This window comes from Catharus ustulatus, chromosome 28, assembly GCF_009819885.2.
Source record: "Catharus ustulatus isolate bCatUst1 chromosome 28, bCatUst1.pri.v2, whole genome shotgun sequence".
In the NCBI taxonomy this organism is placed as follows: Eukaryota; Metazoa; Chordata; class Aves; order Passeriformes; family Turdidae; genus Catharus; species Catharus ustulatus.
Genome location: NC_046248.1, coordinates 2,781,604 through 2,806,800, shown reverse-complemented (window position 1 = coordinate 2,806,800; position 25,197 = coordinate 2,781,604). Strand labels below are relative to the sequence as shown.

Sequence of the window (25,197 nt, the reverse complement as noted above, 5' to 3'; positions counted from 1 at the left end):
ATCAAACTGAAAGAGGCAAAATTTAGGTTAGAAATTAAGAGAAAGCTCTTCTGTGTGAGGGTGCTGAGGCCCTGACACAGGTTGCCCAGAGAAGCTGTGGCTGCCCCATCTATGGAAGTGTCCAAGGCCAGGTAGGAGCAATCTGTGATGGTGGAATGTATCCCTGCCCATGGCAGGGATGTGTTTTAAAGTATTTCCCAACCCAAACCATTCTGGGATTCCATGATTCTATGCTCCAGTGCAATGGCTCTTTGGACAGAATCTCCCTCCAGGTGTGTGCTTTGGTGTGCCATCAAGGCTCCTTAGCACACGTTCTCCACGGAATTTTCCTTGCAATGTGTCAAACTTACCCAGAATGGGGGCTGGGTTGGTTTGGAAAAGGCTTGTTTTTGGTGATGGGAATTTGATCAGGCTGACACTCCTTGTTTTTCCCCTTGGTGCAGGACCCCCCCTATTTCACGGTGCTACCAGGCTGGGAGTACAGACAGGAGGCAGGGAGGGAGCTGTTGATTCCTTGCGCTGCTGCCGGAGACCCCTTTCCCATCATCGCCTGGAGAAAGGTACCCGGCCTGCCAGACAAATCTGCAGTGCCTTTGGCTTTTGGTGAATATTGCAGACAGAGAAGCCACACTCTGTCCCGGTAAGAACAAACTGCAGGTACAGCTGCTTCGCTTTGGGCTGAGCCACTGCCGTCCTGTCCCGCAGGTGGGTGGGGGAAGCCCGGCTTGTGGCCACCGAGTAATCCCGGGAAACCGACACGGCAGCATCTGCAAAGCTGAAACACTGCCCCCGCCCCGGCCCCTCCTCTGCCTCGCCAGCACTGCCCACCGGACACCCTCCTCCTTGCCTGGCTCCCAGGTGTCACCAGCAGGACGTCGCAGTCGTGGCAATGCCGTTCTCGCAGCACACACCTCCTGTGCAGGGAGAGGATGTGTCACCACAGCACATCCAGGGCTCTTGTGGCTCTGGACCAGTCAGCAGCTGCTTTACTGCTCTGTGACTTCAGATATCCTGAGAAGAAGCTGCTTTTGTGATCCTGAACTGGATATAAAGATTTCAAGATGTCCCTTTTCATAGAGCAGGGTGTGGTGGCACAGCCTGGGAGCGGCGAGGGCTTTCCAGTCCTCCTGCAGCCTCCTCCTTGCTTCCCATCTTTACTGCTCCCATAGGAAAGCCACTGCACAGGAAACCTCTCAAACTCTTTGTCCTGCTGTCAGGAACTTCCCTGCAAGCCTTCCATGCCCTTCCTGGGGCTCTTGAGAGTGAGCTGGGTCCCTCTGTCACCCAGTGGGACCATCCCCAATCCTTGTGTCTTGAGCTGCTGGATCTCTGGGTCCCTTTTAGCAGCATGAGGAGGAGCATGACTTGCACACATTGCAAGTGACCTGCCTAAAGCTTGTTGGCTGTTCAGTCTTTTTCTCCATCCTATTTTTCTTTCCATGCCCTCACCAGTCTCAGTTAGGTTTCTTTCCAATCCCACTTATGTCTTGTGGTGGTCCTCCTCATTTTGTCGCTCTGGGCTTATCTCCTCCAGCTCCGGTCAGGGCTGGCTTGGGCTGGGCTCAGTTTGCCAGTGGCAGAAGCCAGCTCCCTCCCTCCCCATCAGCCCACCAGTGCTGACCAGTCTCTTGAAGGACTCCTGGGCTTGCACTGGTAACCCCACATGTCCGTGGGCTCCTCTGCTCCTTCTTCTTTGCATCAACCTGTGGGTCCTGGTGTTCATCAGCAGACCCACATGAAGAATAGCTGAAGAGGACTCAGGACAACGTGGGATTTGCACAACTTTGCAATGAGCATAGATGAGTTGCTACAAGATCCATCTTTCTGCTTGGCTTGAGAGACTCCAGGCACCTCCACGCACGCCATCTTCCCACATCCCCAAGGGGCCCTTTCTGCCCAGACCTCTGATGTGAATGGTCCTGCCTCTCATCTGCTGCTGACTGGGGCTGAGAGGCAGTTTGGGCACCTCCTGGGGCAGCCTGTGCCTTCCCCATCCCGGGAGGGGGTTTGCTGGGATGGCCGGAGCCCCTTCCCACAGCAGTTTCAGCTTTGGATGCTGGAGGTTGAGCCCTGGCGCGGGGCTCGGTGTCCGTGCCAGTGCCGTGGGGTTTCCCGCTTGTGTGTGAGTGCTGAGCAGCAGCCTCCTGACCCTTGCCTCTCGCGTTGCCCCCCAGGTCCTCTCGGAAACGGGGGAACCGTCTGCCTTTCCACGACTGGAGAGACCAGATCCCCTGCCGGTGGCCGGCGGTGTCCCCTGGGCCGCGCAGGTAGCTTAGTGACCCCGCCGCCGCCTCGCCCTGCCCCACAACCCGCTGCTGAGTCGTGTCTTCTCTCTCTCTGCCCTGCTCCCCACCCCGCTCCTTGCCCAAGGTAGGGAAGCCCAGCAGGAGCAAGCACAACACGCTGCCCGGCGGGACCCTGCAGATCCGCTCCCTCGGCAAGGACGACCACGGCGAGTGGGAGTGCGTCGCCACCAACATCGTCGCAAGCATTACTGCCAGCACCCACCTGACTGTCGTAGGTATGGGCAGGGGGAAAGGGACCTGGGGACAGCCCAGGAGATGGGGGTGTGCCCCACAAAGAGAACTGTGGGGCTTTAAACGGAGAGACAGAAGGTTTAGATGGGGTATTGGGAAGGAATTTCTCCGTTTGAGGGTGGTGAGGCACAGAAGCTGTGGTTGCCCCACCTCTGGAAGTGTTCAGGGTCATGTTGGACAGGGCTTGGAACAACCTGCTCTAGTGGAAGGTGTCCCTGCCCATGTCAGGAGGGTTTGAGTAGATGTGCCCTCAAGTTCCTTCCAACCCAAACCACTTTATGATTCTAAAAGCAATGTCTCTTTTAAATGTTATTTCCTGGCGCTGTGCTGTTATTTTGGCCACCTGCTGCCATTTCCAGCAGAAATTGGCCATTGGCTCGGTGCAAGAGGAGTCCCCTCAGACCATGGCTTGGGAGAAGACCCCTTGCAGCCCTGGTGCTGCTCCCCTCTGAGCTGTCCCCTCTCTCTGCAGGGACAAGCCCTCACGCCCCGACCAGCGTGCACGTCGTGGCCGCCATGACCTCAGCCAACGTGTCCTGGGAGCCCGGCTACGACGGTGGATACGAGCAGACTTTCTCAGTTTGGTACGGCCCTCTGTGAGTCATCCTGGCATGCTTTGCTCTCTGCTTCTTTTCCTTCCTAGCCGACCCGAGCTTCGAGCAGCGGGGGGGAGGAGGGTGGGAGGGTGGTGTGCCCAGCTCTGTGCCTGTGGGCCTTACAGGCTGAGCTCCCTCGGGGTTCCTTGGAGAGATGGGTGGTGGTGGGATCATGTAGTTCCCGTATTTCCTCTCCCTTCTGTGCAGCCTCCGTCTGCCCCAACAGGTTTTACTCTGCTTGTGCTACACAGGAGATGCTTTGCCTTCATGTAGCTGTGCCTCTGGCATCTAATTTCAAGATAAACTGTTTATGAGGCTTAACAGCCAGGGAGAGGATGGAAAATGCAACCTTTAGAGAGTGTGTCCTGGAAGAGCTGTGACTAAGCAGAAATGTTGTCTCCTTGCTCTGTGGCTCCCTGGAGGTGGTTAAATCCCAGCTGAGATCATGAGCAGCCACTGTGAGATCCTGGCACTGGGGCTTTTGCTCCCCAGCACTCAAAGCCAGGCTGCCTCCCACCTTCCTGCAGCAGGGCCAGGCTCAGCCCTGTGCTTTTCCCCTGGGGCAGGCCAGGGAGAAATGGAAATGTAGCTGCAGTGAGGCTGGGGTTTACTTTGGGCTCTGCCATTGTCATCTTCTTCTAAAGAATCACCCTTGGAAATGTGGAGGGGGTGATGCCTTCCCTTTTCAGGCTCAGGCTGGCATTCTTCAGCCTTTCCTCTTGCTCTCTCATTCTTTCCTTGCCTTAATTTGCCCTGATGGAGGCTGCTGATAGAGAGGAGAGAGGGAGACGCTGCCTGTAATGATTTCTGCTCTGCTCCAGCCTGGGGCTGGGCTGTCTGTCTGGAGATGGAAAGAAGGAATAGATTGAACAGAGGGGGGAAAATGAGGGAGCAAGCTGAGCAGCACAGACCTTGCTTTGATGAAAATGTCCTTGGGAAGGAGTGGTTAAACTCTGTGCTCTGGCAATGTGGCTGCATCAGCAGCTGCTGCTGCTGCTCTTGCTCTGCAACCTGCTCTCGGATTCCTGCCTCCTCGTGGCTCTTCCAGACTCCACAGGGAGAGAGCAGCCAGCAGGGAAGGGTGTTTGCACCAAGCTTGCATTAGGGAATTCACAGGGACCTGTGGGGACTTTGGATAGGGAGGCAGTGGCCTGACCCTGGGGTGTGATTCCTGTGAGATGTGCTGTTCCCTGGGAGCAGGGATCTGGGACACAGCTGGCTCATGCAGTGCCATCCATGTGCTTTCCTCCCTGCTGTGCCTGTGGGATGCTCAAGCAAAACATGGCTCCATTTTCTCTGGATTTGTGCTCTCTCCCATGCCAGCCCTTGTTGAAATGCCCTCCAGGGGTGGCCAGGGCTCCCACAGCATTCCAGTCCTCCCTCAGCAAGAGGGTTCTCCCAGTCCAGTGCTGCATTTCCCTCTGCTTTTCCCACCCTCAGCCCCTTTCTTATGTGTCCCTGCCTGCAGCAGTGCCAGGAAGGAGGGATGTGAGAGCAGTGGGATTAAACACTGCAGGGAAACCTGCCCAGGAGAGGGGCAGCCCTGCTGCCCTCCTGCCTCTGCCATAGGGGGGTGGATCCTGGGATCTGCAGTCCCAGCTGGAGCTGCCGTGATCCAGAGGCTTTCCCTGGGTTTGGTGGAGGCACAGGGCTCGTGCATGGCTCTCCACCAACCTGCTCCTTTCCATGGCTTGCTGCTGCTTCTCTGCCTCACCTTCTGCTCCCTGGACAGCAGCATTATTTCTCTTTGCTCCATCTTTTCCTGCTGGGAGGATTCACCTGGCTGTGTGCTGGTGGCTGCAAATGTGCCCCTTACCTGTGCAGGACAGACCATCTGCACCAGTCCTTCCCAAATTCTCCGTGAACATCACCAAAACCTGCAGCTGAGGGCTCAGACTCCTTAAAGCATCTTTCTAACAGGAGCACCTATACTTGCAGTATGGAGTAGTGCAGTGGTGCTGCTTTGGGATGTGGGATCCTGGTGGGGTTAATGGCTTGTGGAGGTGGCTGCATGCTGCTGGGTGACACTGGGATGGCTCTGGGAGCATTTTTCACCCTGGGTTTGTGGTTAGACCCCAGCAGAAAGGTTCTGTCCTGCACTCCCTGCCAGTGCCTTTGCTGCTCTGCCAAACCCTGAGTGGTGCCCCAGGCTGTGCTGGCAGCCCCCGACTTGTGCAAATGTGGCAGAGATGGGGATTTAGTTAAATGTCTCTCGTGGGATGACATGTACAGGGCTACAGCTGAGGGAAAACTTGGCTCTGGCTCAGGAGATGTCGAGGTATAAATGGGAACAGGGCCTGTCTCCTGCGTCAGCCGTTCCCTTTGCAGCTCTCACCAAAATGCTCCAGCTCCCACTTCTGCTCATGGGAATCTGGTGGAGATCACGTCAGCAGCACTGCTGTTATCCCTGACCCAGCTCAGGGCAGAGGGGAGAGCTGGTGGCAGTGCCCCTGAGAGCTGGTGGGACACGAGGGGACAGTGTCCTATGCCAGCTCGTGGGTGGCAAGGGGCTGCCCCACGTCCATCCACATCACTGCTGTCAAACCAAACCATCGCTCGGGAAAGCTCCATTTTTGCATAAGAAGTTAATGCTGCCTCTTTGTCCTCCCTGTCAAAGACAACTTCCCTGAGGATGCTCCCTTTTCTCTTGGCAGGATGAAGAGAGCCCAGTTTGGACCCCATGACTGGCTGTCTCTCCCTGTGCCAGCTGGTTCCAGTTGGCTACTGGTGGATACCTTGGAACCAGAGACTGCTTACCAGTTCAGTGTCTTGGCTCAAAACAAGCTGGGCACCAGCTCCTTCAGTGAGGTGGTCACTGTGAACACTCTAGGTAGGTCCTCCTTGGGAACAAGGGGAGGGCCGGGGAGGAATCTGGTCTGTGAGGAGAAGAGGCCCTTTGCCTTGCTCCTTGTGTCCTGTCTGCTATGAACATCATCAGCAAGTTTCCAGCCGTGTAGGAGATAGTTTGTGGAGGCTTCTGGGTGAAGCTTGCAGACTTGGCTGGGTGCATTAGGCTCTGGAAGGCTTGTCCTGAGATGCAGATGGGAGAGCTGTACTGTGCCAGTCACCTTTCAGATCTTCCTTAAGTTCAGCTGGGATCAGGAGGTATTAATAGAGCACGGGATCACTTGTTGCAGCTCAGAGCCTTTGGGCTCTCAGGTGGAGGTGACAGGAAGCAGGAAGACCTGGAGTCATGGCCTCATTAGTCCAGTGCCTTTTGAAAATCCACTTTTCTATTTCTGTGATAAGAGACCAGACTCCCAAGATGTGCCCTAAACTCCTGGAATGTGGGAACAGCCACAGTGGTCCTGCTGCTGCTGGGGGCACGTGTGGAAGAGGATCTCTTGTGCTTGCCCTGCCCCATCTCAGAGTGTCCCTGTCCATTCTGCTCTGTCCCCAGCATTCCCTGTAACAACTCCAGAGCCTCTGGTGTTGGTTACCCCACCGAGGTGCCTAACAGCCAACCGGACACAGCAAGGCGTCCTCCTGTCGTGGCTCCCTCCCGCCAACCACAGCTTCCCCATCGACCGCTACATCATGGAATTCCGCGTGGCAGAGAAGTGGGAGATCCTGGACGATGGCATCCCGGGCTCTGAGAGCGAGTTCTTTGCCAAGGACTTGTCCCAGGTGAGCAGGGGCTGCCCACACCACAGCCAACTCAATGATCTTTTCCAGCCTTCGTGGTTCTGTGATAATATTGCACCATTCTCTGCAGCTTCGGGGAAGTTTGGGAGTGGCTTGATCTCTGTGCTCAATCCCTTGATTGATTGGAAAAGACAGAACATTTTAATAATTTTAGTTAATAGTGTTAAGTAATCATAAGCAAATACATATAAACAGTGTGTTACTCATCAATTACTCTTAGCCAGCATTTGACAAAATTGTTATAAACTACTTTTGTACGAACACAGCTTGACTGAAACTTCATGTTTTGATATGCTCCAATGAACAAAGCCTGGGAGAAAAGGATGTATTGTTGAAATTGGAATGTAGGATTTATGGACCACGAGGACATTTTGCAGAAACTAGAAGCTAAAGAGACTAACAAAGTCTCAGTATACATTAGAAAGTCCCTACAGGAGGAAAAAGATACTAAAAATATGAACTAATTAGCATAAGAAGCGAGAAATCAATAACCAATAGAGAATAGAATACTAATTAATGAAAGAGAATTGTGTCATTTAGAACCAATGAACAATAATTTTTGTCTGATGAAAACGTAGAAATAGATGGAAAAGTTTTGTGTCTGTGTTTGGGTGGAGGCCAGGATTTTACTGGCCACACACACCCTGGGCAAGGATGAAAGCCTGACTTGCTAACATGAAAAAGGTGATGTTAGAGGGTTTTATTTATCCTGGGGATGTTGGAGGGTCTGGTAAGATGAGGCTGGAGGCTGTGTGGGGGCCCTGACGGGTGTGTTTGGCGTTCCAGGACACCTGGTACGAGTTCCGTGTGCTGGCGGTCATGCAGGATCTCATCAGCGAACCCAGCAACGTCGCTGGTGTGTCCAGTACAGGTGAGCAGGGCTGGCTGCTGTTCTCCCCTTGGCTGTGGGGCTGTGAGCTGGGCTGAGGGCGTGCAGGGCTGGGGCTGTGAGCTGGGCTGAGGGCGTGCAGGGCTGTCATGGGTGTGCTGAACACCGCGCTGACCCCAGGCTGCCTCCTGATGGGAGCAGGCGAGGACAAATCCCCGGAGCAGCGCAGAGCCCAGCACGCCCCAGCTCTGCGGTGAGCCTGGAGAACAAAGCTCCGAGCGGGAATGAAAGGTGGAGAGAGGGAAACGTAGCACTGCAGTGCAGAGTCCACAGGGAAAAGAGCTTTGCAAGCAGGAGACTGCAGCATGCTGCAGCTGGAGCGTGTTCCCTGCTCGTGCAGCTCGGAGAATGCTCTGGAGCAGAGGGGCAGGTGGAGGAGGGCTGGGATGGCTCTGGGGAGGGCGAGGGCAGCAGGAAGGGATGGGGATGCAGTGAGCCCGGGTTTTGTGGCTCTCGTGGAACAGCCACAGCTCGGCTGTGCTGCGATGCAGCAGTCTCCCTCTGCCCCCAAGTGGTGCCGGTGTGGTGCGGAGAGCTCGCTGCAGCCTCCCTGCTCGCTGCCTTTGCTCCTCACGCCCAGCTTTTCTGATGGGCTTTGGCAGGTGCCCGGCCCCAGGCAGATGCTCTCCCAGGCTGAAAGCTCCGTGGGGGAATGTGCTGTTCCTGGATATGGCACGCGGCAGGAGCACCGAGGTGTGCAGGGTGCCCATCTGCACGTGCCCACAGCTGAGGTCTGCTGGGGCTTCACATGTGCTCCTCTTTAGCAAAGGGGTGTCATAAGGGTTTGGAGGCCAGTTTTCATTGGAACACTGAAATGAAGCACTGGTGGAGGTTGAGATACCTTGTGCTGCTGCAGTGGGTTATTCAGGAGGAGACTACAGTTATGTGTGTTTGGACATAAGTATGTATTTATTTGGTGTGGAGGTTTCTTCCCTGGGTGTCCACCAGCTAACACAGAAAGGTTTATCAGGTTGCTTTGGGAAATCTGGTCTAATTGAAGATGTCCCTGCTTATTGCAGGGGAGTTGGACAAGATGGCCTTAAACAACCCAACCCATATGATTCCGTGACCTGGTTTGAGATCATCAAATCCCTTGGTGGATCACCCAGCCGTGGGTGGGCTGGCTCAAAGCAGGGTCTTTACAGAGATTTTCATTCCTGGAGATTATCACTGCCTCCACACCGTGGCAGCTCCCTGGGGAAGGCAGCAGGTGTAACCCTGAATTGTGTTTTTTCCCCAGACGTTTTCCCTCAGCCTGACCTGACGGACGAGGGCCTAGCCCGCCCGGTGCTGGCTGGCATCGTTGCCACCATCTGCTTCCTGGCTGCTGCCATCCTCTTCAGCACACTCGCCGCCTGCTTCGTCAACAAGCAACGCAAACGCAAGCTCAAGCGCAAGAAAGGTGAGTCCATTCCCGGTGTGCTTCCTCCCTCCTTCCTGTCTCCTCCTCGTTTCTCCCCTCCTGGTTGTGTTGTGGTCGTAACCTTCTTCCCTGTCTGTCTCTTCTTCGTCCGTGCGCGTCCTCAGGTGAAGCCCTGACTTCCTCCCTCGGCTGTGCCTGACAGCGCCCGCGGTCGGGAGCGGGAGAGGCAGGGTGGGTGAAGAGGCGCCAGAGAAACTAGCCTGGGAATTCCGAGGGAGCTCTCCCACGTGGTGATAACTCCTAGAGCCGGGGGTTTAGGGCTGGGATGCAGACGTGGGGCACCGCTCACCTCCTCCAGGTCCCCCCGGAGCTGGGCTCTCCAGCTGCTCCCAGCCTGGAGCGGGCAGTGCTGGGCTAGAGAAGACCCCAAAGGAGACCCTGCTGCTCTGCTTCCCGAAAGCTGGGACTGCAGCCTCCGTGCAGGAGCAGCTGGTAGGGAAAGGGGCGGCTGGGGAGCTGGAGAGGGCAGGGAAGTGGCTCCGTCTCCTCCAGCCTGCGGGGCTGCGGCAGCAGGACGGGCAGGACCCTGTGACGGGAGCTGTTTGTTGTCAGCAACCATTAAAGCACTGGAGCAATGAAACCTTGGCCTCTTGTTGAGTGTCTTTTGTTGTCTTGATGTTGAGTCTGTCTTGTCTCTGTCGTGTTGCGCCTCCTCAGCGTTCTCTCTTCTTTCCCCTTTTTATTCTCTTCCAGACCCTCCTCTCTCGATAACCCACTGCAGGAAGAGTTTGGAGTCCCCGTAAGTATCTGTCTTAGCTGCAGCACCAGGCTGTGAGGTCTTCAAGGTGCCTCCCTCCTACAGTCATTGCAAAGCTCAAATGGAAATGGCTCATCCTTACTTGGTTGCTCCTGATGAGTTGTTTGTCGGTGTTCCCTGAACTTTTGGGAACACAGCAGTTCACAAGAGACAAATGGGCTTTGGAGCAGAAAGTAGCAGGGACAAATGCAAAGTGAGCTAAGAGATGACCCCGCTGGATCTATGAACATCTTCCAAAGCTGGAATTGGCTGATAGACCTCAATTCCACACCAGTTGGAAGGGACTCCTTAGGACAAGGACTGTCCTGCTGCATATGGAGTCCTTCTGCCAGCTCAGTTCGTTTTTGAGTAATTCTCTGTTTTTTTCCTGGAAATCCATCTTTTCTTCTGAAGAGTGCCCTGCTGAAGCTTCTTTCCACATGTTCCCAAAGGTGGTGGATCATGCTGCTGCAGAAGCCACAGCTCCTTGCAAAGCCCATCAAAACCATGTATAGCTGTAAATCAGCAGGAGCATCTTCCCGGTGGGAGTGCAAGAGTCTGGGATGTGGATACCTCATTCTTTGGCTCCTGGACTATTGCAAAATGTCCTGGTGATGGTGGATTTGAATCTTGTTTTCAGTTCATTCACTGCACTGAAATAACCTGCACAATCTCTGTTGGATCTGCTGTATTTTGCCTCTCAATCCTGTGTGTGCAAGGCTTTCTGGATAGGGATGAGGGAACTATCCTGGTGCTCTCTGCCTTTTGAGGCACTCAGCCTAAAGTCTGAGTGTTGAGAATGGGAGAAAGAGTTGGTGTGAAATGATCTGTCAGCATCTCCAAGTGAGATGCTGAGTTCTGTGGGAGGGAACATTTACCTGATGTCCCTCTTCTCAGGGCCTTTCCTGAGCATGGATATCTCAGGTGGACATAAGAAACCTCAGAAGGAGTTGGAAGCGAGATTTGGATGTGTCTTTTATCCCTGTGGGGTAGTGGAGCTTGTTGCAAGGTGTTGGTGGAGCTTGTTGTGAGGTGTTGGGGTGTTGGTGGAGCTTATTGCAAGGTGTTGGTGTGATCTTTCTGCCCCGAGTGTTCCGAGCTGCCCTCCCAAGGAGCAGGGATGTTGTGCACCGCTGCTGGCGAGACTCTGCCATCCTGGTTAGCCCTGGCCAGTTTCTCCCAGAGGTTCCTCTTTTGGGAGCTGGTAGCACTTTGTTTTCCGGATCCAGAGTTGTTCTTCTGGGCGAGAAGGCCTCCTTTCCACTCCGGGTGACCGTCCCCTCTCTCGGTTTTTCTCCCCTTGGTCCAGGTTGTCTTCCGGCAAGGTGAGTCCCGAGAGCATCCGCACGCTCCGTCCCCCCTCGGAGTCCTCTGACGACCAGGGCCCGCAAGCCAAGCGGATGCTGAGCCCCACCAAGGAGAAGGAGCTCTCCCTTTACAAGAAGACCAAACGAGCCATCAGCAGCAAGAAGTACAGCGTCTCCAAGGCGGAGGCCGAAGCCGAGGCCACCACTCCCATCGAGCTCATCAGCCGCGGGCCGGACGGCCGCTTCGTCATGGACCCAGCGGAGATGGAGCCCTCCCTGAAGACACGGCGGATCGAGGGCTTCCCCTTCGTGGAGGAGACGGACATGTACCCCGAGTTCAGGCAGTCGGACGAGGAGAACGACGACCCTGTCGTGCCCACCTCCGTGGCCGCCCTGAAAGCCCAGCTCACCCCTCTGTCCTCCAGCCAGGAGTCCTACCTTCAGCCACCAGCATACAGCCCCCGGTTCCACCGGGCGCTGGAGGGTCCCGGCACCCTGCAGGCCACTGGCCAGGCCCGCCCGCCGGCCCCCCGGGCTTTCCACCACCAGTTTTACGGTTACCTCAGCAGCAGCAGCCCCGGGGAGGTGGACCCGCCGCCCTTCTACATGCCAGAAGTCAGCCCGCTGAGCTCGGTCATGTCCTCCCCACCGCTGCCCCCCGAGGGGCCCTTCGGACACCCCACCATCCCCGAGGAGAACGGGGAGAACGCCTCCAACAGCACGCTGCCCCTGGCCCAGACCCCCACGGGGGGCCGGTCCCCCGAGCCCTGGGGCAGGGCCGAGTTCCCCTTCGGCAGCCTGGAGCTGGCCCCCGCGCCGTTCCCCCACCAGCTCCAGCCCTGCGAGGCGGCCGAGGGCTCCCAGCCCACGGGTTGCCTTCCTCGGGGGCCGCCCCCCTCCTCCCTCCAGGTGGTCCCCGCATCCTACTCGGGCATCCTGCCCCTGGAGGCACCAAAGAGCTGGACCGGCAAGTCACCGGGCAGGGGTCAATCTTCCGTGCCCACTACCACCAAGTGGCAGGACAAACCTATGCAACCCATGGGATGTCAAGGGCAGCTAAGACATACCAGCCAAGGTATGGGCATACCCGTGTTGCCTTACCACGAACCGTCCGAGCCCGTCGGCCCCAGCGGCACAAGCACATTCAGCCTGGACACCAGGTGGTACGAGCCCCAACCCCGACCTCGGCCCAGCCCTCGGCAGGTCAGGAGGGCTGAGCCCAGTTTACATCAGGTGGTGCTACAACCTTCAAGGCTTTCTCCTCTGACCCAAAGTCCCCTGAGCTCCCGCAACAGCTCCCCGGAGCTGACCGCCCGCGCCCGGCCCCGCCCGGGGCTCATCCAGCAGGCGGAGGTGTCGGAGATCACGCTGCAGCCGCCCGCGGCCGTCAGCTTCTCCCGCAAGTCCACGCCATCCTCCACGGGATCTCCGGCGCCCAGCAGCCGCGGGGACAGCCCCAGCTTCCGACCGACCACCGCCTTCACCCCCGTGGGCACCGGCTTCTCCAACTCCCAGGGCTCCTCCCTGCCCGTGGACACCATGGATGTTTTCGGAGACATCCCTTCTCCAAGGAGGGCTGGCGAGGAGATTCTCCAACCGGAGCCGACATCCACCACCACAGTAGCCGCCACAGGGTAAGTGCGTGAGCCCCATGGTGACCCCCCCAGCCCCTTCCTGGCTTCCCCCACCCTGCCTTACCCACTCCCTCTGATTCCCTCCCTGCCATCACCATCCCAACTGGTAGGGTCTCTCTGGGCACGCTGCAGCATCCCTTTTGGAGACGGCGTCCCGCGGGCTTTGCTAGGCAGAGGCTGGTGCCATGGGCACGGGTTGCATGGCCACCGCCCGAGAGCGCTGGGTTTTAGGCAGGCGACCTTCCCGGTCCCTTGGGAATCTGGGAGCGCCGTGACTCGGGCTACGGGCCGTCTACCAGGTGTACAAAGACCTGGCTCGCTTAGGTAAGTGTCCTGGTGTCACTGGAGGTTGTTTCCTCTTCTAGCTGCTGGCTCTTGGCTTTCTTCGAACGTTAGGGCCGCCGCCGCCGCGCCTCTGTCTTCCTCCTCTTCCTTCCCGCGGAGTCTAGAGAGCTTTAATGCATGACAGAAACAGCTATCACGGTCACCGCCCCACCTGCAAAAGGGATGCTGCAGCCCCAGGACGCGGGCAGGGAGAGATCAAGGACTTAGCCACACCAGCAGCATGTCAGGAGAGGAGGAAAAATAAAAATAAACTAAGCCCAGCGGAGATCGGGAGGCTGCCGGCACGCTCAGATCCTGCCCTAAAGAGGGATGTGGCTGCACTAGACAGTAGCGGCTGGTTTTCCAGGTACCAGGGTTGCTCCAGGCAAAAGCGTCTCTCTCTCTCTCTCTCTTCCTCTCTATTTCTCCTCTTTCCTTCCGTCTTTCACAGCACCTTAGACCCCGTAGCCGTGCTTTCGTCCCATCCTTTCGTCTCGCTTCATTCTGGCTTCTTGTCTGGTGGGGTCGAGCCCCCTCCTCCGGCTTGTGGCGGAGGGGAGTCGGGGGCCGGGGCTCCCAGCCCCGCGGAGCCGGTGCGGTCGGAGGCGTTCGGAGAAGAGGCTGTGTTCTGGGGAGGGGGGAGGCAGCGTTTCACCCCGCAGTGCCCTCCGCATTTCACTCCCGCCCTCTGGTACCTGGAAGCGTTATGGCCTTAGCAAATCCCTCCAGTACTGAACGGAAGGAAGGAGGGCTCATGGGAGAGAGGATGGGGAGGGAGAGCAGCTGGACGAGCCTGAAATGACTTCTGTGTGCCTCTGGAAAACCCAGCTACGGAGCGATGCAGTCAGGGATGTAGCCACAGGTCCACGTCTCTAGCAGGGCATGCCAAGGAGAGCCAGCTCCAGGACAGAGCCGTGTTAGAGCAAGCACTGTTGTCCGTGCTTTTATGCAGTGTATCCATTCGCTTTGTTGATTATCGTTTTTGTTTCTTCTTTTCCTTTCTCTTCTGTTTCTTTCCCCCTTTCTTCTCCAGCCTCGTTTCGTTTGTGTTTCAGTTTGGTTTCTTTCCCTCCTTTTTCCTTTGGAGTTGTTGACGTGCTGATGTGTTGCGGAGCTCGGCTCCTTGCGGGTGTTGATAACTGCTTTGTTTTTGATTAATCTCAGCTATCTGGGCAGTGTTGTCGAGACAAGCTTCTCCTCAGCTCAATAGGTAAGGGTGATCCATGTCCGAAAGGATGGTGTGGGTGCTGTGGAGGGTGGCCGGGAGCGGGGCATGACAGGGGACACGGAAGGGGCTTTTCCAATACCATCTCTTCCTTTAAAGGGGAATAAGGAATGTGAAAACACTAGGAAACACCTCTGGACGCACAGTCTCTGTGGCTTTTGGGTTTCCCCTCCCAGCAGCACACGCTGCTCCCCTGCCTTTGGGGCTGGGGTTTGGGATGAGCCGAGCTGCTGTCTCCCTGGGCCACCCTTCCCTTCTTGGAGGATGGTGACACACCACAGCATGGTGGCACTTTTGGCCCTGGCAGGGTGCACGAGGGTCGTGTGCTGTTAGGGAGGTGTGTGTTGAGGTGGGGTTGTCCCAGATGCTCCAAACCAGGAGAAGCCCACAGCCACTCCCTGAAGCCAGGAAAAACAGCCACCTCTGGAGCTGCCAGCTGCAGACAACATGCTCAGAGTGGGCTCCAAAAATCAGTCTCCAGCTGCAGTCCAGCACATGGAGAGTTTTGTTCCAGCAGTATCTGGATCTGTTTTCTTTTACCCAAATCTCCTCAATCACAGAAAATGGGAGAAGTCTTGTTCCCGAGATGGATTATGTGCTTGGCAGCAGAACTATGGTCCCAGGCTGCCAAAAAGGTGTTTTTTCCTTCCCCATCACAAGTGTAGTTATGGGAAAATCCCTCCATCCCTGAAATTCTCCTTGGAGAAATCTTGGACTTCTGACCCAGCTGTAATTAAACATACCTAAGCAGATCTTGACTCTTCCAAGAAAATTCCTCCTGGGCTACCTTCATGGGGCTGGTTTCCTAGATAGCCATAGGCATTTCTGGAACTGGGATGGAGTAATTTGGAGATGGTTTTCAGACCTTAGAAGCAGAAGAGTATCATTAAAGCGGCCAAATCCAGATGGGATAATAGTAATTTGTGACCCAGAGGATTGGCAACACTGACCTATTTGGCCATCAGCCAGGCTGGTTATGAAAGCAGAGATGGGATTGTAGATGGGCCTGTTTCTATTGGGCCATACCCAAACTTCCTTAGGACTGGTCTTCCAAGTGGTTAAGCTTTGCTGCCTTGATTGGGAAGCATCAAGGTCCTGGCTGATCCTCTCCAACAGCCTGAGGAGCCTTGTTGGGCTGGGAAAGAGCCTCATGAGAGAGATGGGGTGCCTAGAGAAATCAGGGAGGTGTTTCCAGGAGAGGGGAGTTCCTCCAGCTGACCTGGAGGGTTGTCCTGAGGTGGGGAGAGCAGGATTGGTGAGGAGGGGGTGTGGATGTGTGTGCTCCATGGAGGAGCCATCCTCTTGGCATGATAAAACCAATCCTGTTTGAGCCTCCAAATCTCTGGAGCACTTGGCTGCCTTCTCCTTCTGTTTTTCCTTGCTGATCCCAGAGCAGAGCATCCCGTGAGGAGCAAAGCTGGCACCAAGCCCTGGTGAGATCTGGGCTGTGCCAGGCTTTTTGGGAAATGGGGAAGCCCTCAGAGAGGATGTGGCTGTATGTTCTTGCTCTGTGGCACTTCCCTGCTCTGGCAGCATTAGGGACATTAAGAGCAGACATGGCTTTAGCACAGAGAGGTGAGTCCAGGCTCATGTCTGAGAATGGTGTGGCTCTACTCAGATCCTGCCTGGCTTCAGTGCTGGCTGCCATGGGCTGATGGATTTTGAGGAGCAGGGTCACACTGCCCAGCAGAATGGGAGCAGCTGTGTGTCCTACTCCAGGATGCTGCTGGGAGCTGCAGTCACAGGAGCAACTCCAGAGTCATTATCCCCAAAAAGGAGAAGCCAGAAGAATAAATCTTACCTCAATAAGTAGAAAGCCCAGTCAAGTAATTTCTTGGTGATTTGGGGTCATAAAATTGTCAGTGCATGCCGATCACAGGGATTTTATACCAGACCAGCCAGATTTCTCTATTGCAGCATTAAAAGTTGAGAGGAGAAGGAGAGGCAGCATGTGAGCTCTGTGCTGCAGCATGGTGGCTTTTGCTAGGTGAAGCTCAGGTAGTTTTTATGGATGGGCAGGGATAAATGATGCTGTTACTGAGCCAGCATGAGGAGTTCTCCCATCTTCTCTTAGGATGCAGCACGCATCTCGGAACAGGGAAAAGGGGGCTGTCGTCTCCCTGCAGAGGGAAACCCAAAAACCACAGACAAGGCACCAAGCTCCCCTGCCCCTCGGCACGGCAGCCTGCCCTGGGTGGCCTCCCCAGGCCCCCCTTGCCAGGGCAGCACTGCTGGTGCTGGGAGCTGGGGCGCTCGGTCGTGGCGTAGTGTTGAGTGACGAAGGGACGTCGGCGCCAGGCGTGCGGGAGGAGCAGCAGCACTCGCTCCCCACTTGAAAGAAACAGGTTCCCCTTTAAAGACTGTCCATGTGCTGATCCTCTGCATGTGTTCCATGCCTCCTTCCGCTTGGAGAAGTTGTGAGTCCGCTTGTCTGAGTGCGTTTTTCTTTTCTTTCTTAATTATTATTATTATTACTATTATTTTATTTTTCTTTTCAGTCTCTTTGATTTCCTTATATATTTTCTCACTCCTGTTTTTCATTTATCTTCCTCTCTCCCCTCCCCTTCCCTGTGACTGTATCCCCCTCTTCCTGTCCAGCCCAGCCCCGTTTCCCTCGCCTTCTCTCCTCTCCGTCAGCATGGTGGTGAAGTCCGTTGTGTAGATGAGTTGTGGTGTCTGCAGACCTGTAGAAGGGCACTCCTTCTCTGGTGTGCTCCCTGCTGTGACCAGCCCCTTCCTCCTTCCCTCCTGGCCGTGCCTTGGCAGCAGCAGCAGCCCTGGCCTGGGGCTGTCACCGCGGTGTTTCTCTGGCACCTCTTGTGCTGAAGGATCCCAAGCGTTCCGGGATGGAAGCTCGGAGCAGAATGGGAATTCTGACTTGCAGGAACCTCGTGTAGGAAAATTGAGCTCTTCATGTGAGGAGGATGAAGGGTTGAAGGACACAGTGGGCTCCTTTCAAGTGGATACTCTGCTTTATCCCAGTGGATGCTCTGACTTGCCCAAACTATTCCTGGATGTCAATGTCTTGGCTCAAGGAGAGGAGGAGACAGGGGGTGTGTGTTGAGACCTCCATGAGGTTAAATATATATAAATACATCCTTCAATCTCCTGGACCTTTCTTTCATATGGGCTCCCCTTCTGAGTGGAAGGAGGTCAGTGATGATTTCAGGGTCTTCTCCCTTATATCTTTGCTTTGTACATGGAAGGACATTTGAAGAAGAGCATCTCAGATATGTTTTGGGCTGGATACTTCTTCTCCTTTTCTTCCTTTTCCTGTCCTGTGACTCTTGAAGGTCCTTCAGTATCTTTGTGGCCTCTCCAGTACCTCCCAGTCCATGCAGTCCAGACACTTGCTCATGCAGAAGGGTTTTCCTTTGAAGACTGAGGAAAACTGCTGCTCCAGGTGTTGGTGGTGCCTCGCAGAAGATTGGTGCCAGGAGTTCACATGGGCTTCTCAGAACTCCTTTGCTTGGCTCTGCACTGAAGTTTCCAGAAGTTCTGTTGCCTCCCTGAACATCTCATCTGTTGGTATTCAAGATCTCCCTCGTGCGTGGGCAGCTGCCCAAAATGTGAACTCTGGGGGCAGGAAGAGGCTTCTAGCTGAGCTTAAAATGAAAATTAAATTGGAAGAATCAGCACCCTTTGCAGAGATAAAGGGTGGGTAGAGCAGATAAAATTTGGCTGCTGAGTAGCATTGTTCTGTCCTCTGTATCTCTTCCTTGCCAGAGGTCAGACAGTATTTATGGTGGCACATGGGTTCAGTGCACTCACTGTTTATGTTTGTGTGTATAAATACGAGTTCAATTACGGGGAACTAGTGGAAATGAGCTTCAGGCAATTTCCTCGTAATCCCTCATGTAAATCTGTTTAATTTTGTCAACATGCCACAACAGCTTCTTCTTAGAAAGAAAAAAGAATGGAAAGAGCAAGAGATTTTTACAGGCTGAGCTTTAATGATAGTGGCAAAGCTGTCTGGGTGGTGGGAAGAGGTGGGAGAAGGCAGGGGCTGGTGGGCAGGATGGTGGCAGGATCATCAAACTCGGTGGTGTCCAGGGCTTGGCACATGTGAGCTCCATGGGTGATGGAGCTGGAGCAGCTGAAGTCGCCACTAGCCAAGAACCTGCAGGAATGGAACTCATGTGCACCCCACAGAATGGTGGCTCTAAGTGGGAAAAGCCTGTCCTTGGCCATTCAAGCAGGAATTGCTGCAGGGAATGCCATGCTGTGACCTGTGGGTCACTGTGGTCCTGCCTTCAGCCAGCCTGCGTGTGGCTGCCTGTGTTGGTTCAGCTCAGAGAGCTCAGAGGGCAGAGCTGCTGCTGGCAGCATCGCTCACAAGGGGCTGATTGCACTTGGGAAGGTGTTTGAGCTCTGCAAATGTAAACGTCGTTTTCGTGATGAGGAAAAGCTTGGATCCAGCCAGCGGGACTCCCGGCATGTCTAACGAGCTGCTTCATCTTTGGCTGATGTGATGCTCTGCTGGGAGCTGGAACAGAGACTCTGCTGGGAGCTGGAACAGAGGCTCTCCGGGAGCTCTCCGCACCTTGACGTCTCTGTTGCATTGGAAAACGTGAAAAGGAGCTTTTCTGTGCCCAGTGTTTGGGTTTCTCTTGCGTCTGCTGTGCCTCTACTGTGCCTCTGCTGCTTCTTCACCTCATGCTGCACTTCCCTGGGTGCTCTCTAGTGCTGCCAGCACAACTGAGAAGCAATCACACTCATCTTCAAAAAAAAAAAACCCAAAAATCCTTCTGCTCCCCAAGGGGAAAAATCTCCTGGGAGCTCCTTGCCTGTGTGTGCTCCAGCTGAAATTTCAATGCTCTGGAGACGCTTGGGATGTTGGATGGGAAGTGCTGCTGTTGCACTGTGCTCTGCAGTGGTGGCACACGTGGGGACCTGTGGGGGAAAGCCTCCAGAGTGTCTTCGGTGCCAGCCAGGCTCTCTCTGGACCTCAGGGAAGATGAGCAGCTCCAAACTCTGTGGATGGGTGTACTGTGGTACCACAGCCCAGGAGTGTGGGGTCTGTGCTCCAGCCCATGTCCTCACCCCTTCCCTGCTGCTCCTGCCAGCAGCCACGGTGTTTTTACAGTGCTGGATGGGGCACACCTTGCTGACAGACAGGGGACATCATCCTCAGTGGTTCTGTGCCCAAGCAGGAGTCTGAAGGCACTGATGTTGCCTCTTGCAGCCAGTTGAGGTGGCTCCTCCTGCCCTGCTGCTGCCCATGGCTTGTGGGGTTTGCTGATCCCTGCCCCGTCACAGATGGATGCAGGAGCTGCCATCAGCACTGTCCTCTTTGTGGCTGCTGTGACAAGGTTTGGCTACTGACCTCTGGTGACCACTTTGTGAGAGCAGAAGAATCTCCTCCTCTCGAGGGTGGCAGCAGGCTGGTTTAAATCTGCTTTCCTCATTGGAGCCTGGCTTAAAGTGTTGGCTTTATCACAGTGAAAGGTGCTTTGTGGAGGCTTCCTGTCTTCTCTGGACACCTTGTCTGCAAGTGGCTTGGGTTTATCCCAGATAAACTTCTGACTTCTTCTGTGGCATTAGGAGTTGGTGACTCTTGGAGGGTTGTGGAAGGAAAATGGAGAGGGGGAAGGAGATGAGAAAGCAGCAAGAAGGGGGGATGCTGTGATGTGTTATAGATAAGAGCTGGACTGCCTGCTCTCCTAAGGAAAAGGTTTTCCTCTAATGCTCTGCTCTCTACAGCAGTCGTACTTTCCAGGCCTTGGATGGGAAAAACAGGTACAGTGAAGAAAATAAAAAATCTCTTTGCAAAGGGGAGGATACTGCACCTTGAGCTGGTTCCTGTAGAAGAGTTCCTCGGGGGGTACAGCTGATAAACTGTCCCTTGCACCTGCTGGCTCTCCTGCAGGAAGCACCCCTTTGCAAATGCCCTCCTTGTCCTCTCAGTAAAACCTTGTCAGTGTTTCCATTTCCAGCTGCCAGCCTCTCGCTGTTCCAGGAGCAGATGCTCCTGTGGTGTGGCGTTTCTGTTGTCGCTTCTCCCAGGGACCTGGGAACGAGGTGCCTCTCCCAGCTCTGTTGGTGTGTGCCCTTGGTGTCCCTGTCTGTCGTGTGGCCCCTGGTTTTTCTGGCTGTGGGAGCAGGGCCAGCAGGATCCTGCCTCCCTGCTGTTTGTGGCGCCGGTGTTGTCCGCCCTGGGTGGCTCGTGGTGCCCGTCTCGATGCTGCCGTGCCGCTTCTGCCTATCTCTTTCTCTTCTCTCTTCATCCCAAGGGGTTTCCTACCACTTCCTAGAAATGCCTTATCGGACATAGGATCTGCCCCGTCCTGTTTTGTTTAGCAGTGTTGGCATGGCAGGCAGGTGAGCTGGGGGTGCCCATGCTGGACGTGGCCGGTGGCACCGGCCGGGTCGCGGTGCCGCTTGAAAACCTGGAGGAGACGTAGGGAGACAGCCTCACTTCCTCCATCCCGCGCTCTGGCACGCCTGGCTGGCCCTGCTCCCTCAGCCCCGGGTTTCTCACCTCTTCCTTTTCCACGGCAGAGCCGGCTGGGATCGGCCGATCCCCCTGCGGGGACGCCCAGAGGCCCGAGCGTGGCCGGGAGCCGCTGATGGCGCGTGTCTGCTTTTCCTTCCTAGAAAACGTCCATCTCCGCCCGGGGACGCTGCTGCACCTGAGAGGCTCGAAGCTCTGAAATACCAGCGGATAAAGAAGCCCAAAAAGTCATCCAAGGGCTCCTCGAAATCCAGAAAACAACCCAGTGAGTGCGAGGACCCCACGGTGCCCAACAGCATTCCCTGTGTCCTGCTGTGAGCAGAGCTCGGGCAGATCCCTGCCGATCTCCTGGGGGTCTCCAAGCCCGTTCCTGGATGCTGCCCTTGTTCCTTGTTCCCAAAGGGATGCTTCCCCCGGCTGCTTGCCTGCAGGTTGTCCCTCCTTTGCTCCTCCAAACCGAGTCCTTTCCATGCATCTCCCATATTTAGTCATTTGTTTGGATTTTGAATGTTAATCTCATTTTCCCTGATGCCCAGCGTTCTCCCTTCTTACCACGCTGTGGGTTCAGGGCCAGGCTTGCTGTCACCTCCCTTTTTCAGCAAGCAAAGAGCTCTGCTCTGCCTGCTGCTGGCTCCGGTCCCATCTGCCTTCTCTCCCCCCTCCCCAGACGGCTCTGCCTCCCAGGTTCAGCACCCTCCCAGCTCTCAGGTACTGTCACCTGACGAAGCTGTCTGCCTCCGCAAGAAGAAGAGACACCCTCGTCAGGACCCCTTCGCCCGGCTCTCAGCGCTGAAGGACGACCTCTGCCACCGGCAGCTCCCTGAAGACCAGACAGCCATTCTCAACAGCGTAGACCACGACGACACCAGCGGACACGCCACCCTGCTCTAGCCTAGCGCCGTCCCAGGAGGTTGAACAGGAGCAGTGGAGGGAGCTGGTGTCACACCACAGGGGGATGGAGGTGATGGGAAAGAGGGGGGGACACCCCTGTGCTGTCACCTCTCTGAGAGGTTCGGTGGGGACGAGCTGGGGGGACCCGGGGGATGCTTTGGGGAGGATGCTTTGGGCTGGGTGTTCCTCAAATCCACTTCTCCCCCACCCCAAACAGTTTGGGTGGGATGGGAAGGGGGGGGTGTTGCACCTCGGTTTTGGAAAAGATCTCTAGGCTTCAAAGGCATGGATGGAGCTTTTGACATCTGCGTCCGCAGCGCGCGTTTAGGGGGGAAAGTGTGGGATTGAGCAGCTGGCCCTCAATCGCCGGAAGAATTGAATGACACAGGGTGTAATTAAGTGACATGAACCTAACAACCCAGGCGGGAACTGGTAATCCCATGAATCTGATTATGATAAAAACATAACCAAATAATCCCAGGAAAGCTGTAATTGTGAAATCTCCCTGCCTCCCCCTTCCCAGCCTCCTTTGACGTGAAGGTAACAGCAGCAAAACCATCCGTGACATCTTTCCTTACCTATCTCTGAAAGGGAAAAAGCCAGAAAGACCCTGAGCCTTCGAATCGGTGTGAGATGTGAGAAATCACCATTTGTCTGAGCCTCGGTAACGTGCGCTCGGTGCCGTGCGAGCGCGCGGGTGCGGGGCTGATGTGATCTGAGGGTGCTTCCCCCTCCAGGTGCGGCGTGTGCCAGCTTTGATGAGGGTGGGTTTGATTAATTCTGCCCGACACTCTGTGTATCTCAGGCAAATGTTCTTCAGTGCCGTGCGGTGATGTGATTTCTGACTGTGTGATGTTTAATCCCTACCGATAACTGCGAACGGGGAGAGCGAGCGGGGTTTGGCTGCGTGGTCCCCACAGCCTCCTTCGGCAGGTGCTGAGCCCCGGGGAGAGCATCTGGAAGTGCCCAGCTCTGTGGATGGACGTGGATGGCTCCATGCAAAGCTAAGCCCAGCGTTTCGCGCCAGCTTAAAATGTGTTGCTGCTGGTTTCACCGTTTCTCCCTTTTTCCTCCTGCTCCAGCCCGGATGTGTCGGCTGTGACACCCTCCGGGGTTGTATCCCTCCCTTTTCCCCCTGTTCCCCTTGGTAATGCTGTTCTAACTCTTCACCAGAATGTATTTCCTCTTCAGAATAGGGTAGGTTTGGTGGCTGGTGGTTTTCTGGATTGCATAGGCCTTTTTTTCGGTTTGTTTTTAGCAGGCAAGGTGTAACCCAAGAACAGCCGGGCTCACTTTCCTGCTCTGCCTCCACTCTCTGACTGCGTGGCCTTGGGCAAGTCACTTGACCTCTCTGTGCCTCAGTTCTCCCATCTGTAAAATGGGGATAAGTCATATTTGAGCACTTTGGACAAGCACTTGGTGGCCTACAGACTGCAAGTGCTATGTAAATGCTTAGTGCTAATACCAAGCAATCCCTACCTTTAAAATATTTTAGAGTTGGTTCTTTTTCTTTTTTTTTTTCTTAGTTTGAAGTGGTAAAATCAACCACTGCATCCAGGTTTGCACAGTTCTTCCTCTGCGGTAAAGTGCTAAACCCTCCAGCCTGCCTGGGAATAAAACACCAAGTGTTTCATGTAGATATTCTTGCTTTGAGTGGATTCAGGCTGTAGAAAAAGTGTCAGGAGAGCTGGAGAGCCTGCAGGCATGTTTTTAGCCCCAGGCTCTCTATTTGCATATGAAACTTTTGTTTATTCCCAGGTAGAATTGCCAAGAGATTCTCTGCAATCTCGCCTTTAATTCTGCTTTGCCTTGGTTTTTGCTCTTGCTGCTGGTTGAACCTCCAAGGGCTGAGATGTTTGGAGAAAGACGTGAGCTCTCGGTCGTGATCCGGCTCTCTGACCACGCCACACTTTTAGGTCGGAGCCTGTCGATTGCTCTGCCTCAACACACCTGGTTTTAGAGGTTGTGCTTCCTCTCCCAGCAGAATGCTCGGGAACCTGTGACCACCAAAAGCAGAGCACCGTGTCTTTTCCAATCTCCAGGCCCTAAGTAAGGTTTGAACCACTGGACAATGAATCCTCTAAATCGATAACCAGATATTTTCTGAGCTTTAACAACTTTGTGTAGGTGGTCTCAAACCATCAGCAGGTTTGTCTCGGGAAGGAGGGAGGGTCTGTCAGAAATACCCCTCTCTTTCCAGCCTGCACCAGGGCTTTTCATTGACGTGACGAGTGACCTGATGTAAGAACCTCAACTCTCAGAGTGAGAACTCAACCTTGCTAACAGTATGACTGCGAATTTCTTTTCTTTGGGTGTGTTTTTAGGGTTTTTCCCTAGAACCTGCTCGAATCTGAATTGATTTAATGCCATTCTCCCGCTCGGCAGCGGGGAAAACTCTGCCTGGCTTGGCCAACTCCAGCTCGCCGTTCACTCCAGCCGGGCTGCTCCTGACGGACAGGTGACCCTCGGGGCCGGGGGAGGCGTGGAGGCTCTGTGCTGCCTGTGCCATGGCCAACTTGCTCTTCCTTTTGCTCTCATTGCCTCAGCCTCTCGAACAGAGGGTTGCTTTTCCATTTGAGTGCTTTCCAAACGATTTACGACATCTGTTCGGATGGGCCAGGCGCTGTCTTCAGACTCTTGGGGTTCTACCTCAGGACTATGCCCCATCCCATCTTAAGGAGCTCTAGAGGACTTGGAGTGCCGGGCAGGTTGACGGAGCATGCTGGCTTGCTGGGTCAGTCTTTTGAGAGTTGTTTTCCTTTTGCAGGTGTTTTGAGCCACTGGGCTTTTCATGGTCTTCGACCTTTAGAGGCTGGAGCTGCAGCCCTCTCTCTTTCAGCCGTGTACCTGCCACGCTGCTGGAGTGGGAAATCCCGCCCGGGCGCCTCGTGGAAGCAGCTCCTCCCTAAAACCATCCTTAACTCCTTTCCCTGCTAGACCGAGTCACCTTCCGATAGACTCGGGCCGTGCTTTGGCTGACTGGCTCGCCTCTTGCTTTGGCAACCTCCTCGCTTCTCCCAGCCCTCTGGTTTCCATGCCCTTCAGGGTTGCTCCTCTCTCCTTCTGTGGACCTGGAAACATCGAAGCCGTGTCAGACGATGCCAAACACTTCCCCCATTTCACCCCCGTTTGAACTCCGTGTCGCTTTGGTGGTTTGCAAACACAGCTGCTGCTGCTGCTGCTGCTTCTTCATTTTCTTTTTTTTTTTTCCTTTCATGCTGCAAAATATATCTGGATTTTTATCTTCCTGGGCCAAACTCTGTTATTTTCTAAGCTGGTCTGAGGTAGACGGCTCTTTCTATATCAGTGACCATACAATTCCTCCTTTCACCTTCTGAACATGATGTTCCATGAGGTCCCTTGGCAAATCCTGGCCCATGGTGAAAAAATGCCTCTGAATCACAAGGATATTTGTCCCTGGGCTCTGCTGAGGTGTCAGTGCAAGGGTGCTAGCCCAGTTTTAGGGGGTCCTTGCTGGTGCATCTCCCTGTGAGGTGGGGATGCTCCAGCACTGGTTTCATGCTGCTGTGGGGTTT

At 55.0% G+C, this 25,197-nt stretch overlaps 1 protein-coding gene across 14 annotated transcripts in view; it reads left to right on the top strand.

Moving 5' to 3' along the window:
* Positions 1-24,908, top strand: part of IGSF9B (immunoglobulin superfamily member 9B) — a 42,617-nt gene extending 17,709 nt beyond the window's left edge. For 2 of the 14 annotated variants that reach the window (XM_033081822.2, XM_033081818.2), the window contains exons 10-21: positions 444-560; positions 2,175-2,267; positions 2,371-2,521; positions 3,010-3,133; positions 5,788-5,963; positions 6,534-6,760; positions 7,565-7,649; positions 8,908-9,069; positions 9,784-9,829; positions 11,136-12,767; positions 20,914-21,035; positions 21,438-24,908. In XM_033081822.2, the coding sequence (XP_032937713.1) occupies positions 444-560; positions 2,175-2,267; positions 2,371-2,521; positions 3,010-3,133; positions 5,788-5,963; positions 6,534-6,760; positions 7,565-7,649; positions 8,908-9,069; positions 9,784-9,829; positions 11,136-12,767; positions 20,914-21,035; positions 21,438-21,661 (3,159 nt within the window). In that variant the 3' untranslated portion in view covers positions 21,662-24,908. Of the gene's footprint in view, positions 1-443; positions 561-2,174; positions 2,268-2,370; positions 2,522-3,009; positions 3,134-5,787; positions 5,964-6,533; positions 6,761-7,564; positions 7,650-8,907; positions 9,070-9,783; positions 9,830-11,135; positions 12,768-13,132; positions 13,459-14,255; positions 14,302-20,913; positions 21,036-21,437 lie in introns of those variants that run through there. The other 12 variants (XM_033081823.2, XM_033081821.2, XR_004420278.2 and 9 more) reach the window with 11 other exon arrangements.
* Positions 24,909-25,197: the final 289 nt, after the last annotated feature.